The 16,677-nt window shown below is 35.4% G+C and overlaps 1 protein-coding gene across 3 annotated transcripts in view; it reads right to left on the bottom strand.

Moving 5' to 3' along the window:
- The window catches only part of UNC80 (unc-80 homolog, NALCN channel complex subunit), a 248,069-nt gene that overhangs the window by 148,958 nt on the left and 82,434 nt on the right, over positions 1-16,677 (bottom strand). For all 3 annotated transcript variants that reach the window (XM_024124665.1, XM_055079011.1, XM_024124666.1), the window contains exon 22: positions 12,823-12,995. In XM_024124665.1, coding sequence (XP_023980433.1) covers positions 12,823-12,995 — 173 coding nt within the window. The remainder of the gene's footprint in view (positions 1-12,822; positions 12,996-16,677) is intronic.

The raw sequence follows: 16,677 nt of genomic DNA, 5'->3' as shown, positions 1-16,677 counted from the left end.
ATATGTACACTACCAAACGTAGGGTGGATAGCTAGTGGGAAGCAGCCGCATGGCACAGGGAGATCAGCTCGGTGGTTTGTGACCACCTAGAGGGGTGGGATAGGGAGGGTGGGAGGGAGGGAGACGCAAGAGGGAAGAGATATGGGAACATATGTGTATGTATAACTGATTCACTTTGTTGTAAAGGAGAAACTAACACACTATTGTAAAACAGTTTTACTCCAATAAAGAATGTTAAAAAAAAAAAAAAGCAACTGGGAGAAGGAATTGGAGGAGACACATTACCTATAAAAGAATGTCAATTAAGCCTTAAGAGAAGGGGATAATATCTTTGAAGTACAGAAAGAAAATGTTAGCCTATGATTCTAATTCTATCAAAAGTATCTTTCAAGAATGAGACCAAAATAAAGACACTTTCAATTAAACTGTAGCTGAGAGAGCTACTGCCAGTTGATCATCACCAAAGAAATGTCTGAAAGGTTTCCTTCAGGAGGATATAGATCTTAGAAAGGAATGTCTGAGATGCAAGGAGAAATGGTGAGCAAAGACTATGCTAAGATTTTGGGCAAATTTAAAAATCATTTTCCTAACAATCAATAAAAATAATGTCTACTTTATCAATGTTAAAACAAAAATGAGAACTAAATCTTGAACAATAAGTGGGGTTAAAACCCTCTACAGTCTTTTACTGTTTGAAAGAAGAGTAAAGATATTCATTAAATTTAGACTTTGTTGAGTTAAATATGCATGCAATTTTAAAAAATATAAATAGAATAATTTTCAAACTGATAAAGAAAAATGAATAAAACAAAGCTAAACCAAACCAAAGCAAGAGAAATAAACAAAATTCAACACTATTTGAAAGAAGACATGAAATAATGAATATACAATGAAATAATGAAAAATGAAATAATGAAAAAATGAAATAATGAAACATATACAATAAAATAATGAAATAATGAAAAAATGTGGTAAGTAGGCAGAAGAAAACAGAAGTGAATCTATATAAGTAATCATAATCTGTGCAAATGTACTAAATTTTCTAGGGAAAAAAAGTCACTAAAATGTTATAAAAATTCAAATACTTGCCTTTTAAAAGACACATACCTAAAACACAAAGATGTAGAAAAGTTGAAAGGAAAGGACTGGCAAAAAGACCAGACCAATGCTAATAAAACTGTTTCAGCTGTATTATTATCAAAGAAAAATATATCTTATATATGCTAGAAATAAACTGGGTCACTAGATAGTGATAAAAGGTTCATAGCACCAGATACTTGTCATACTTCGAAATGATCTGCCTCTAAATCAATAAAACAAATTGCTGGAACTACAAAATAAATGGACAAGTTTGTCATCATAGAGGAGATTTTAACACAACTTAGTGTTTGACAGATCAAGTTGTGAGGGGTAAAAATAAGAATATAGAAGACTTGAATATAAAACACTGCACCCTGATGGACCTAGAGGGTATTATGCTAAGTGAAATAAGTTAGACGGGAAAAATCTGTATGAATAAGCTAGTGGTTGCCAGAGGTGGGGAATGGGAGGTTGAGGGGGGAACAGGGTTTGGGTAAAATAAGTGAAGGGGATTAAAAGTTCCATACTTCCAGTTATAAAATAAATAAGTCACTGGGATATAATATACAGTATAGGGAATAGTCAATAATATTATAACTTTGTATGACAAAGTTGACAGATAGTTACTAGACTTACCGTGATCAATTCATAATGTATATAAATGCCAAATCACTGTGTTGTACACCTGAAATTAATATAATATTGTATGTCAACTATACTTCAATTAAAAAAAAAAAGGAAAGAAAAGCCTCTATGTTGTGCCCAACAACTGGAGAATGCACATTCTTTTCAACTACACATGGAACATTTACAAAAATTAATAATGCTCTAGTTCATGAAGCAAGTTTAAATTAATTCCAAAGAATCAGTATCTGAAAATGAAGTTAGAAATCAATAACAAATGGATACCTAACAAAACTCTGAAATTTATAAAATTGAAACACATACACTTGTACATATTTACATAACCCATGGAAAAGGAAACCATTAAATAAATTAAAAAGGACTTAAAAATAAGTTGTAACATAAATACTACTTATCAAAATTTATGACGTAATTGAAGGAGTACTTAGAGGGAAATGAATAGCTAAATGCTCAGTATTTGAACAGAAAAAAAAAAAAGTATGAGCTAAGCAATCAACTAATAAGCTAAAATAGTAATACAATGAATTCAAAGCAAGAAGGAGGAAAGAATAAAAATAAGGGCAGGATATACTCAATATTTTGTAATAACCTATAAGGGAAAAGAATCTGAAAAAGAATATTATATATATATGTGTATTTATAACTGAATCACTTTGCTGTACACCTAAAACTACCACAACATTGTAAATCAACTATACTTCAATAAAAACAATAAGGGCAGGAATTAATGAATTAGAGAACGAGATACAATAGAGAGAATCTCTATTGTACCATTAAAAAAGACTAATGAAATTGATAAATATCTGGCAAGCCTAATCAAGAAAAGAAAAGGAAATAATTTTAGGAATAAAAACAGAAAAAATCATTACAGAGCTGCAAAGATCAAAAACTAATAAGAAAATGTTATGATCAATTTTAATCCAACAAATATGAAAATGGAGGTAAAACTGACAAGTTGCTAAAAAAATTAAAAGTACTTAAATGGACTCAGAAAGAAATAGAACTTTTGAATTATCAATTCAGATCTGAATTTCAATTTGAATTTTAATTATATCTAAATTTATCTGTGGAGTTAATGTAATTCCAAGAATAAATCAAAAGATTTTCATAGAAACTGACAAGCTAATTATAAAATTCACATGGAAGAGCAAAGAGCCAAGAACAACCTAGGTGATGTTCAAAGTTCAAGCTATTAAGACAGAGTAGATTAACTCAGAGCACACATGGAATGGAACAGAAAAAAAAACTCAGACTTACACCCATGCATGCATAGAAACCTGAAACATGATTAAGATGGTGTTGCACATCAGATAATAAAGTATGAATTAGTCAATACATTATGCTACATAACTTTTTTTCATGTGAAAAGAAAAGAAAGAAAAAAAATCCTGTTTTATACACACAATAAATTCTAGTTAAAGACCTAAATATGAAATGCAGACTTTAAAACTTTTAGAGGAAAATGTAATATGTATCTATTACTACCTTGGGATTTCTTTAAAAAGACATAAAAATGCTAACCACTAAAGAAAATTGTTATAAATTAAATTACATTAAAAATTTCATTAAAAATACAGCATAAGGAAACAAAACAAAATGATATATTCTCTAGGGATACAAGCTCATGTGGTAAAATAAAGCAAGCACAGGGAAGATGAAAACAAAGTTCAAGACAGCAGTGTCTTCTAGGAGGTAGGGGTGAGTAATTAGGGAAGGAGATACAGGGGACTTTAAAGAAAGTAGAAATGTCCTATTTTTTAAGATATGTGGTGGATACGTGACATTCAAATTTTTTCTCTAAACTCTACATATTCATGATATACATCCTTTTTATGCTACATTTCATAGAATGTTTTCAAACATTCAGTATAGGAATACCACTAGAATAAAGTGAATAATTTGACCATTTAGTTTTGGTTATTACTGGATTATTTCAACTTTCCTTATGATTCAAAAGAGGACACAATATTATTTTGCTTTGATAGTTCCTAGTCTGCATATATTCCTAACTCCTTGAAAAAAGCTAATTTCCATTAGTAGTTTTATGATGAAACCCCAATGTGGATTACATTTGTTGCAGTGAACCTGAAAGTATGACTATATGGTAACCAAATGTTTCATTTTCCGCAAGAGTTCTAGTTCATGTCTAACTGGTATAATTATTGATAGCACTCCATTTCACTCTCAAAAGTGTCCCAATTTGGATAAAAATTATATAACCAGTCCTCCTAAAACTATCTATTTATGAAGCTATTATAATTTAACATGAATTAGGTTATCTCTGTCCACAGACTAAGGAGAAAACTACGATCCCATTGACTCTCTTATATTCATGAAACTGTTCCTAAAGCAAACTGACATTATTATGTGTTATTTATGCTAATAAATTACCAGTAAATTAGAAATCACTATGTCTGTACATGTTATATATTCAACTGGGTAAAAAAGGATAATTTCACCTGAAATATACATAAAATAGACAGAAGTGCCTTTTATTTGAACTACTTTTGTGCTTGTAGATTATATGAACCTAAAGATAAAATGAGTCCTTTATAAAACATATCTTTTAAAAAATGCCTTAGAGTTGCATTTATTAAATTTACACCAAAGAGGAAGAGTGTGAGGAGGAGCTGTGCTGGACTAAAAACTGATCCAATTATACCTTTGTAGTCATAGCAATAATGACAAGAGGACTGTTTAAAACAAAAACCTTCAGATTGGCAAGACTTTGAACATTGACATTTCTAGTACTTCCTTCATTTAATAATATTTAATTCTGAAGAAAATTGGAAACTTGAAAAAAATCACATTTAAATTCTATTATGAAGGCAATGAAACAATGAAAACTGTTCCAAAATAAAATTACATCAAAATGTAAACACTCTATTTAAGCTGCACTTAAAAAAATGAATGCAACATCCAACAAAAGCAAACAATAAAAGAGAGATGGGAGAAAGTGAAGGACTGGAAAGCGATGATGAACTGAACACATTCATTTTCCCCTCCTCTCCCAAATCCTATCTGATGAAATGGTAGAATCTATACCTATGTATAAACCTGTATATCTATACCTATATCTGCATCTGCATATCTATATGACATCTATATCTATCTGTCTATCATCAATCTATCCATCTGTGTCATTTAGATCTAGATCTATAAATATTTCTATATTCGTATTTCTATCTCTATATATTTATACACACATATATGTAAATGACTAAAACCAAAAATGCATTGGAAAACATGTAGAATAAAATTTTTTAAATATGTTTATTGGAGTATAATTGCTTTACAGTGTTGTGTGAGTTTCTGCTGTATAACAAAGTGAGTCAGCTATACATATACATATATCCCCATATCCCCTCCCTCTTGCGTCTCCCTCCCACTCTCCCTATCCCACCCCTCTAGGTGGTCACAAAGCACTGAGCTGATCTCCCTATGTGATGCAGCTGCTTCGCACTAGCCATCTATTTTACATTTGGTAGTGTATATAGGTCAATGTTACTCTCTCACTTCGTCCCATCTTACCCTTCCCCCTCCCCATGACCTCAAGTCCATTCTCTATGTCTACCTCTTTATTCCTGCCCTGCAACTAGGTTTATCTTTTTTTTTTTTAGATTCCATATATATATGTGTTAGCATACGGTATTTGTTTTTCTCTTTCTGACTTACTTCACTCTGTATGACAGACTCTATGTCCATCCCCCTCACTACAAATAACTCAATTTCATTTCTTTTTATGGCTGAGTAATATTTAATTGTATATATGTGCCACATCTTCTTTATCCATTCATGCCGATGGACATTTAGGTTGCTTCCATGTCCTGGCTATTGTATACAGTACTGCAATGAACATTAAGTACATGTCTCTTTATGAATTATGGTTTTCTCATGCTATTTGGGGTCATTTGTGTTTCCATACGAACTGTAAAATTTTTTGTTCTAATTCTGTGAAGAATGCCATTTGTATTTTGATAAGGATTGCCTTGAATCTGTAGATTGCTTCGGGTAGTATAGTCATTTTCACAATACTGGTTCTTCCAATACAAGAACATGGTATATTTCTCCAACTGTTTATGTCATCTTTGATTTCTTTCATCAGTGTCTTACAGTTTTCTGAGTACAAGTCTTTCGCCTCCTTAGGCAGGTTTATTCCTAGGTATTTTATTCTTTTTGCTGCAATGGTGAATGGGATTGTTTCCTTAATTTCTCTTTCTGATTTTTTATTGGTCTTGTATAGGAATGCCTGCTATTTCTGTGCATTAATTTTGTATCCTGCAACCTTACCAAATTCTTTGATTCATTCTAGGAGTTTTCTGGTGGCATCTTTAGGATTTTCTATGTATAGCATCATGCCATCTGCAAACAGTGACAGTTTTACTTCTTCTTTTCCAATTTGTATTCCTTTATTTCTTTTTCTTCTCTGATTGCCATGTCTAGCACTTCCAAAACTATATTGAATAAGAGTGGCGAGAGTGGATATCCTTGTCTTGTTCCTGATCTTAGTGGAAATGCTTTCAATTTTTCACCGTTGGGTATGATGTTTGCTGTGGGTTTGTCATATATGGCCTTTATTATGTTGAGGTAGGTTCCCTCTATGACCATTTTCTGAGAGTTTTTATCATAAATGAATGTTGAATTCTGTCAAAAGCTTTTTTGGCATCTATTGAGCTGATCATATGCTCTTTATTCCTTAATTTGTTAATATGGTTTATCACATCGATTGATTTGCATATATTGAAGAATCCTTGCATCCCTGGGATAAACCCCACTTGATCATGGTGTATGAGCCTTTTAATATGTTGTTAGATTCTGTTTGCTAGTATTTTGTTCAGGATTTTTGCATCTATGTTCATCAGTGATATTGGTCTATAATTTCCTTTTTTTGTGATATTTTTTTCTGGTTTTGGTATAAGGGTGATGGTGGCCTACAATCAAGATTACTCTACCCAGCAAGGATCTCATTCAGATTCAACAGAGAAATCAAAAGCTTTTCAGAGAAGCAAAAGATAAGAGAATTCAGCACCACCAAACCAGCTTTACAACAAATGCTAAAGAAACTTCTCTAGGCAGGAAACACAAGAGAAGAAAAAGATCCACAAAGACAAACCCAAAACAATTAAGAAAAGGGTAATAGGAACATTCATGTCGATAATAACCTTGAATGTGAATGGATTAAATGACACAACCAAAAGACACAGACTGGCTGAATGGATACAAAAATAAGACCCAAATATATGCTGTCTACAAGAGAACCTCTTTAGACCTAGGGATACATACAGATTGAAGGTGAATTGATGGAAAAAGATATTCCATGCAAATGGAAATCAAAAGAAAGCTGGAATAGCAATACTCATATCAGATAAAATAGACTTTAAACTAAAGACTGTTACAAGAGATAAGGAAGGGCACTACATAATGATCAAGGGATCAATCCAAGAAGAAGATATAACAATTATAAATGTTTATGCACCCAACATAGGAGCGCCTCAATACATAAGGCAAATGCTAACAACAATGAAAGGGGAAATCAACAGTAACACAATAATAGTAAGGGACTTTAACACCCCACTTACACCAATGGATAGATCATCCAAACAGAAAATAAATAAGGAAACAAAGTCTTTAAGTGACACAATAGACCAGATAGATTTAATTGATATTTATAGGACATGCCACCAGAAAGTGGCACAATACACTTTCTGCTCAAGTGCACATGGAACATTCTCCAGGATAGATCACATCTTGGGTCACAAATCAAGCCTTGGAAAATTTAAGAAAATTGAACTTGTATCAAGCATCCTTTCTGACCACAACGCTATGAGGTTGGAAATCAATTACAGGGAAAAAAACTGTAAAAACACAAATACATGGAGGCTAAACAGTGTGCTACTAAATAACCAAGAGATCACTGAAGAAATCAAAGTAGAAATAAAAAAATACATAGAAACAAATGACAATGAAAACACGATGACCCAAAACCTATGGGATGCAACAAAAGCAGTTCTAAGAGGGAAGTTTATAGCAATTCAATATCACCTCAAGAAACAAGAAAAATCTCAAATAAACAATCTAAACTTACAGCTAAGGCAACTAGAGAAAGAACAAAAAAACCCCAAGTCAGTAGAAGGAAAGAAATCATAAAAATCAGAGCAGAAATTAATGAAAGAGAAATGAAGAAAACAATAGCAGAGATCCATAAAACTAAAGGCTGGTTCTTTGAGAAGATAAACAAAATTGATAAATCCTTAGCCAGACTCATCAAGGAAAAAAAGGGAGAGGATGCAAATCAATAAAATTAGAAATGAAAAAGGAAAAATCACAACTGACACCACAGAAATACAAAGGATTATAAAAAACTACTACAAATAACTATATTCCAATAAAGTGGACAACCATGAAGAAATGGACAAATTCTTGGAAAGGTACAATTTTAGCTAACACTGATCCTTCTCAAACTCTACCAAAAAATTGCAGAGGGAGGAACACTCCCAAATTCATTCTAGAACATATTTAAAAGTGAAGCATTTCTGAAAGTCAGGAAGCAGGTGAGACCAGATATTAAGTGAAACCAAACACAGAGAATACAAAAGTTAATAATACATTTAATAGAAGACAACTTGTGAACGTTAGAGTAATCTCAAGGGTCTCCTAACCCAAATAGACAGGTATGAACAACTGCAATTGCCACACTTGCACAATGATATTAAAAACAGGATGTTACTATGATTCAAACATATTGGACGTGCAGCTATATTTTCCTTTCTCTCAGTCCTCTTGCCAGTATTCACCAGTGACTTCAATTCCTTCACTTTTCTATACCTGAGAAACTGAAGTTGAATGTACCCTCATTTGGGGACCATGTCCTGGCTTAACCCTTTCCTCTTATATCAACAAATAAGACAATGAATGTGAAGGTGCTTTATTAACTATGACATACAATGAAAATGTTACTTTTGTTAACTTCTACCACCACCTCTCCCACCACTGCCGCCACCACCACACCACCACCACGACTACCATCACCACCAACATTACCACCACGAGTACCATCACCACCATCATCACCTATCCCTTTTTTTTTTTTTTTTTTTTTTCAACCAACCAGGTCTACCTGGATTCTGTCTCTGTTTCCTTTAAACCGTGACTGATTCTGACCTCTGGACACTCCTTGGCCTTGACCTAGAATCAAAGATTCTCAGATACGAAAGAAACGCATACTAACCACCCCTTCTTGAGTCTCCCTGTACTTCCCCATTGAGTCCAGTGTAGTGACAAAGAGCTAATTACTTCTCAATGTATCTACTTCACCACTGGACATCTATAATGATCAGAAAATGCTTCTTTACTTTGAAGCTTGAAGACACCACTTATAAGTATCAAACCCCCTTTATTTTATTTATTACCATGAGATTAATAAGATTGAGAAGGTCAAGCAGGGCCAGAGTTGGTCCAACAGGAAGGGAAGAAAGGCGAATCTAGTGATCTCGTAACTACCTGGCCATAGTCTTATTTGGAGGAAGTAAAATAAATTTAAAATGTTTTCTGGAATTCAGCCATGAATTAAATCTCCTTGAAAGCTCTAAGCATTATAGCAGTTGGAAATCATATAGGTATGAACCATCTGATGAGAGGGAATGAAATTCCAGCATCCAAGAGACTGATTATTTTAAGAAGAATATTGATGAATACTTTTATAATCTCCATTCAGAAGCCAGTATTAATTTGTATGATTGGGATTTTTTTAAACGAACCTATTGATAACACGATTTTATTTCTTACTTTTAAAATAACTTTATTTATTTATTTATTTTTGCCTGCTTTGGGTCTTCATTGCTGCGTGTGGGCTTCCTCTAGTTGCAGCAAGCAGGAGCTACTCTTTGTTGCAGTGCACGGCTTCTCATTGCGGTAGCTTCTCTTGTTGCAGAGCACAGGCTCTAGGTGCATGGGCTTCTGTAGTTGTGGCTTGCAGGCTCTAGAGCACAGGCTCAGTAGTTGTGGTGCACGGGCTTAGTTGTTCCAGGGCATGTGGGATCTTCCTGGACCAGGGCTCAAACCTGTGTCCCCTCAATTGGCAGGAGGATTCTTAACCACTGCGCCATCAGGGAAAGCCCTCAACTGGGATTATTTTTTAAACTTTCAAATGTATCACTCTCTTTGTGACAAGCCTCCTGTTTCTCCCATGGCCACATATCTTATAAAGTTTAAAAGCTTTTTATGTAGGAAGCAGTTATTCCTTCTGTTTTTACACCATCAATGTTAATAAAATCATTCCAATTACTCTATTAAAGAGTCTCTCTTTGCCAATGATAATACACTGAGATTGTGTTCTTCCCATTTTTTGTTTCATGGGTGGGTTTTGGGAGAGTTCATGAACCTTCTGATATTACAGGCTGAATTTTGTCTGTAAGTGTAATTCTCTCCATAGCTTTCATTCAGTTCTTAAAGAGTTTGTCTCCAAAATGTTAAGAATCACTGGTTTAGTGGGTGAACGTGTAGTGTGAATCTTTAAAGTTGAAAATCTCCTATATGTTCCTATTATAAATTCATCGTGTATTCACATTATCTTTTTTTTTTAAAAAAAAAGATTCAATTGCTTTCGGACCATTAGAAATCATCTGCCATCTTCTTTATTATGGAGACCATATACATTTAAGTATATTTTCAGTGTATCAAGAGACACTCTTTCTGATTTACCTAAATAACTTTTTTTTTTTTTTTTTTTTACAGAGAAAGTATACGGTATTGCTAAAAGAGTCCTGAATAGAATCAGAAGGTTCTGTTCTGAGCCCAGTTTTCACTTCGACTGGCTTATATGACCTTGAGCAAAGTCACCTTAGCTCTTGGGGCTTTTGTTCTCTCCTGTGGGAAATGCGTGAATGTAGAGTGGCTTGGAGTCCAGTACATGATATGCATTCATGTGGAGACTTCACTCAGGATCTCTGAAAGAGTTGTGGGTGTGGGGCTGAGGCTTTCCAGAAGAGGGAAGGACAAGCCATTCTCTCTGTCATCAGGTGCTTATTTTACTGACTGTTGTCCAAATGCTATTATCCTATCATTGTCCAATTTGTATGGCCAGCTGTGCGTCTATCTTTTTCTTTCAACAGTAAGTTGAAGTAACATGATTCATTATTATCATTTTCCTTACACTCAAGACAGTTGCTGGAGAAATTTGATGTCTCACTTGTCTAAAAATTTTCCAAAGTATCTGTGACTTTAGGATTGAGACAAAGATGGACATAATAGTACATCTGGAACACTGTAGCATAAACTACCCATAAAGTTCTAATGCACCATTGTTATTGTGTATTTAACCATTGTTCAACTAGTTTGTGTCATCTTCACTTTCTTAATCACATTTAAACTATCAGGTTTAAATACAGAATTTCTTATTTTTCACATTTTAAAGTTCCTATAATGATCTCACATAATTTTTTTTTTTTTTTTTGCGGTATGCGGGCCTCTCACCGTTGCGGCCTCTCCTGTTGCGGAGCACAGGCTCCGGACGCGCCAGCCCAGCGGCCATGGCTCACGGGCCCAGCCGCTCCGCGGCACGTGGGATCCCCCCGGACTGAGGCACGAACCCGTGGCCCCTGAATCGGCAGGTGGACTCCCAACCACTGCGCCACCAGGGAAGCCCATCACATAATTTTTCAATGAGAGAGTCAACATAGTATTGTACCAAATATAAGGTCTGTTCTAATCTGGTTCTATCCTTTCCTGGCTTTGAACCCTGGCCAGTTGGTGATTAAGAAGAACCATGCATGACTCAAAAGAGTGGCAGGCTGGTTTCCTATCTCCCACTTAGAAAACAAGAACTTGGCTCTTTGCCTTGTCAGCTCTCTTGCTTTAGACAGGCATCTCATTGTTCTTCGATTGTTTGATTGCCACCTGCCTCAACTGTCCTGGAGACCTGTGACTTTCTACATTTTACAGTCATCATAGCATATATCAGTACACATTAAACACTTTGGAATTTAAAAAAAAATACTTTCAAAGACCAATGTCCAGGAATCGGAAACTGACTGAAAAATCTTAAATAACCACAGGTCATCATTCTGGGTGATTACAGTGGTATTTGCATTTTCAGCTTAAGTGAAGCTACATATCTTGCTGGTCACTAAATATCATGAGAGCAAAAGCTATTAATGTCACAGAAAAATGTCATGAATTATATTAAAAGGTTTGGACTATTTTCCAATGTAAAATATGAGTGGCCAGTGGTTACATATTCATGTGTTATAAAAAGGGATCATTTATAAGCAGGCTAAGGGGTTTTTGTTGTAAGAATGTCTATTTTAGTTTTTCTTTTTAAAATGTGAATACAGAAGCTTTTATTCCTTGATATTTACTTGGAATTTTGTACCCAGTATTTATATAGTTTATGAAGAATTTATTAAACCAGAAGATAAAGGAAATTGAAAGATTGTGTTCAAAACTCGTATCTGGGTCTCGTTTATTTGACAAAAATACTTTCTAAACAAGACCCACATTATACTCTTGAATCTCTTACATGTGTATAAGGCTACACAAGGTTCAAGGTGCTTCTGTGCAATTAATTTCAATTGATCCTTGCTTCATATTTTCCCTCAATGAATATGCAATTAAACCAAGACAGAGTTTAAAGGACTAATACATGACACACATGACTAATAATGTAATAATAATAATGACCTACTTTATTAAGCAATTGCTATATTTCAGGCATTATGAGGACTTTATATCTAATATCTCATTTAATCCTCACACTAACCCTAGGAGGTAGGCATATTATTATTACTCTTAATCTCATTTTACAGGGTTTAGCTAATAAATGTCAGAGTGATTTTAACCCAGGCAGTCTCATTCCAGAGCCCTCATATACTTTTAATCATGATGCTGTACAGAATATATTTACTAAGTTTTTTTCCCCTTTCTTTTCTTCTTTCACCTTACTACCTTTTTCCCTCCTCTTGCCACTAATACTGAGGAAAAAAAAAAAGACCAAAAACGTAACCCCACAGTTAGGCTTTGGAGTAAGGATTCATACTTTCCTCCATTAGCAGAATTAACTGGAATGGGGTACAGGGTGAGAAAATTCTTCCAACAACTTACAAGATCCAAGGCGGCTGCCAAGATCGATGCATCAGGAATTGTCCCTGGCTCACAGCAGTTTAACAGAAATTGAAAGCGCTTCATGCCTTGTCGGATTGCTCCAAGATTCACCACGTTTTTGCTTTTTCCGCCATCTTGGTTGGAAGACAGATGGTCATCAAAACTGTGGCAACCTGTAGGGGTTTTCCCGTGTTGGAGGAATGAAGGAGAGAGAGTGTAATGGTTGAAGATTAAAAAAGAGCTTTGAAGTTTCAACAATGCATTTTCTGTAGTGTTGGCCTAAGAACTTTTTCCTGAACTGCACTTCCCTCCTCTCTATCTAATGCTTGATTTGGACACTTTGACTTTTAGGAATCTGATGACACATAGCATATGTAAATAAGGGGTCTTATATAACTATTTTAATATAGGGTCTGATCCATAGAGAACAGACTTGTGGTTGCCAAGGGGGAGGGGTGGGTGAGGGAGGGATGGATTAGGAGTTGGGGATTAGCAGATGCAAACTATTATATATAGAATGGATAAACAACAAGGTCCTACTGTATAGCACGGGGAACTATATTCAATATCCTGTGATAAACCATAATGGAAAAGAATGAAAAAGAATGTGTATATATATATATGTATGTATATATACATGTATGTATATATACGTATATATATGTATGAATGTATATATATATATATGAATCACTTTGCCGTATAGCAGAAATTAACACAACATTGTAAATCAACTATGCATCAATAAAATAAATTTTAAAAATTAAAAATTAAAAAATAGATAAATATAGGGTCTGATCATTTTGCTTTCAGGTCTCTTCTCTAATACTGCTAAGAGGATTATTTAAGATGATTCTGCCTGTAACTAACTTCTGTTTTTATGGAAGATGCAAAATCACTGTGAAATTTCAGATCTGTTACAAAAAACGGATATCAAAGACCGTATCTTGATACCTTAGTTACAATGCAAAGAATCATTGATTATTAGAGTTGTAAAGGATTAATGCCAGGATTTCCAAACCTGCCTGTGCATCAGAATTATCTGGGCAGTTTTTGAGTCTTATTCAGAAGTTCAGAACCAGAGTCTCTGAAAGAGGAGTGTAAGAATGTGTGCTTTGTAAAGCCTCACATGATAGATGATAAGGATGCAGCCAGCCTGACCCCACACTGTGGTCAGCAGTTTAGGAACCACTGATTCATCCTCACTTATTTTTCCATAGTTAAACTGCATATGAATGAGAATCAGTCTAGAGCTTCTTAAAATGCAGACTATCAGATCTCATCACTAGAGATTTGGATTCCATAGGTCTGCAGGCTATGTATATTTTTAACAAACATGCTACATGATTTTAATACGGAAAGTCTAAGGATCACACATTAAGGAAGAATAATACAAAGCATTGTTTTTCATATTTTTTAACCCCAGGTATGTTTTTAAAAACGTTAAGTATCTCATAGCTTTTCTATAGTTTCTAGTATATTATATATATATATATATATATATATACACACACACACATATATATATAATATTTAGTTTCTCTTATATACTATAGTTTCTAGTATATTATATATATATATATATATATATACACACACATATATATATAATATTTAGTTTCTCTTATATAATGCTATAATATTGAATATAGTTTTAAACACCAAGCCCAAATTACTTCCCATGACTCTGAAATGTACTTTCAGCACATAAGAATATACCCCCTGATTTAGTGCTTGGCTTAATGTGTGCTGACACCATTCATTTGTGATGTTGCCAACTCCAGGTCCTAAGTCACAGATCCCATTACAGGAAACGGCTTTCTCACCTCTTCTGTCAAAAATACTTTGATACCTCCCACCCACTGCCCCACTTTCCCACTTGCTGCCTCAACACAAAAAAAGTGGCCCCCATAGTCTTTGCTCTCAACTAAGGTGCCCCATACGCAAGCAGGTCATGATTGGTGGTTGCAGATGTATGGTGAATAATTTATTCCTATTAATAAACACTAATGTTCACAAATTTGCATTTAAAAATCAGATCCAGAGTTGGATGTACCCCTTTAATAACTTGCATACTTTGTAAATAAAAGGGCGATATTTACAATTATGAGCTTAGTTTACCATGAGAGTGTGTACTAGTGGAAAAAGGTGAGCACCTGTTCTTTTAGAAAATACATCCTTTGGAAGCAGTTCAAGCTTGGGGAAAAGATTCCTTTGGACTTTATTACCACAAGATAAAAAATTATGGCATGGGGCCTGAACCAAGATGGCGGAGTAGAAAGATGTGCTCTCACTCCCTCTTGTGAGAACACCAGAATCACAACTAGCTGCTGGACAGTCACCGACAGGAAGACACTGGAACTCACCAAAAAAGATACCCCACATCCAAAGACAAAGGAGAAGCCACAGTGAGACAACAGGAGGGGCACAATCACAGCAAAATCAAATCCCAAAACTGCTGGGTGGGTGACTCACAGACTGGAGAACACTTATACCACAGAAGTGAAGTTTCACAGAAGTGAACCTTCACAGGAGTGAAGGTTCTGAGCCCCACGTCAGGCTTCCCAACCTGGGGGTCTGGCAATGGGAGGAGGAATTCCTAGAGAATCAGACTTTGAAGGCTAGTGGGATATGATTGCAGAATTTCTACAGGACTTGGGGAAACAGACTCCACTCTTGGAGGGCACACACAAAGTAGTGCGTGCATTGAGACCCAGGGAGAAGGAGCAGTGACCCCAGGGGAGACTGAACCAGACCTACCTGCTAGTGTTGGAGGGTCTCCTGCAGAGGCGGGGGGTGGCTGTGGCTCACCGTGGGGACAAGAACACTGGCAGCAGAAGTTCTGTAAAGTACTCCTTGGCGTGAGCCCTCCCAGAGTCTGCCATTAGCCCCACCAAAGAGCTCAGGTAGGTTCCAGTGTTGGGTTGCCTCAGGTCAAACAACCAATAGGAAGGGAACACAGCCCCATCCATCAGCAGACAAGTGGATTAAAGTGTTACTGAGCTCTGCCCACCAGAGCAAGACCCAGCTCTACCCACCACCAGTCCCTCCCATCAGGAAACCTGCACAAGACTCTTAGATAGCCTCATCCACCAGAGGGCAGACAGCAGAAGCAAGAAGAACTACAATCCTGCAGCCTGTGGAACAAAAACCATATTCACGGAAAGATAGACAAGATGAAAAGGCAGAGGGCTATGTACCAGATGAAGGAACAAGATAAAATCCCAGAAAAACAACAAAATGAAGTGGAGATAGGCAACCTTCCAGAAAAAGAATTCAGTATAATGATGGTGAAGATGACCCAGGACCTTGGACAAACAATGGAGGCAAAGATCGACAAGATGCAAGAAATGTTTAACAAAGACCTAGAAGAATTAAAGAACAAACAAACAGAGATGAACAATACAATAACTGAAATGAAAACTACACTAGAAGGAAAGAATAGCAGAATAACTGAGGCAAAAGAACTGATAAGTGACCTGGAAGACAGAATGGGTGAATTCACTGCTGCAGAACAGAATAAAGAAAAAGGAATGAAAAGAAATGAAGGGAAAAAACGGCAAATAACATACAAGGGAACTCCCATAAGGTTAACAGCTGATTTCTCAGCAGAAACACTACAAGCCAGAAGGTAAAGTGATGAAAGGGAAGAACCTACAATTAAGATTACTCTACCAGGCAAGGATCTCATTCAGATTCGATGGAGAAATAAAATGCTTTACAGACAAGCAAAAGCTAAGAGAATTCAGCACCACCAAACCAGCAGTATAATGATGGTGAAGATGACCCAGGACCTTGGACAAACAATGGAGGCAAAGATCGACAAGATGCAAGAAATGTTTAACAAAGACCTAG

Source organism: Physeter macrocephalus, chromosome 2 (assembly GCF_002837175.3).
Source record: "Physeter macrocephalus isolate SW-GA chromosome 2, ASM283717v5, whole genome shotgun sequence".
Classification (NCBI taxonomy): Eukaryota; Metazoa; Chordata; class Mammalia; order Artiodactyla; family Physeteridae; genus Physeter; species Physeter macrocephalus.
The sequence above is the reverse complement of the archived record's forward strand: the minus strand, read 5'-3'. Positions and strand labels throughout refer to the sequence as shown.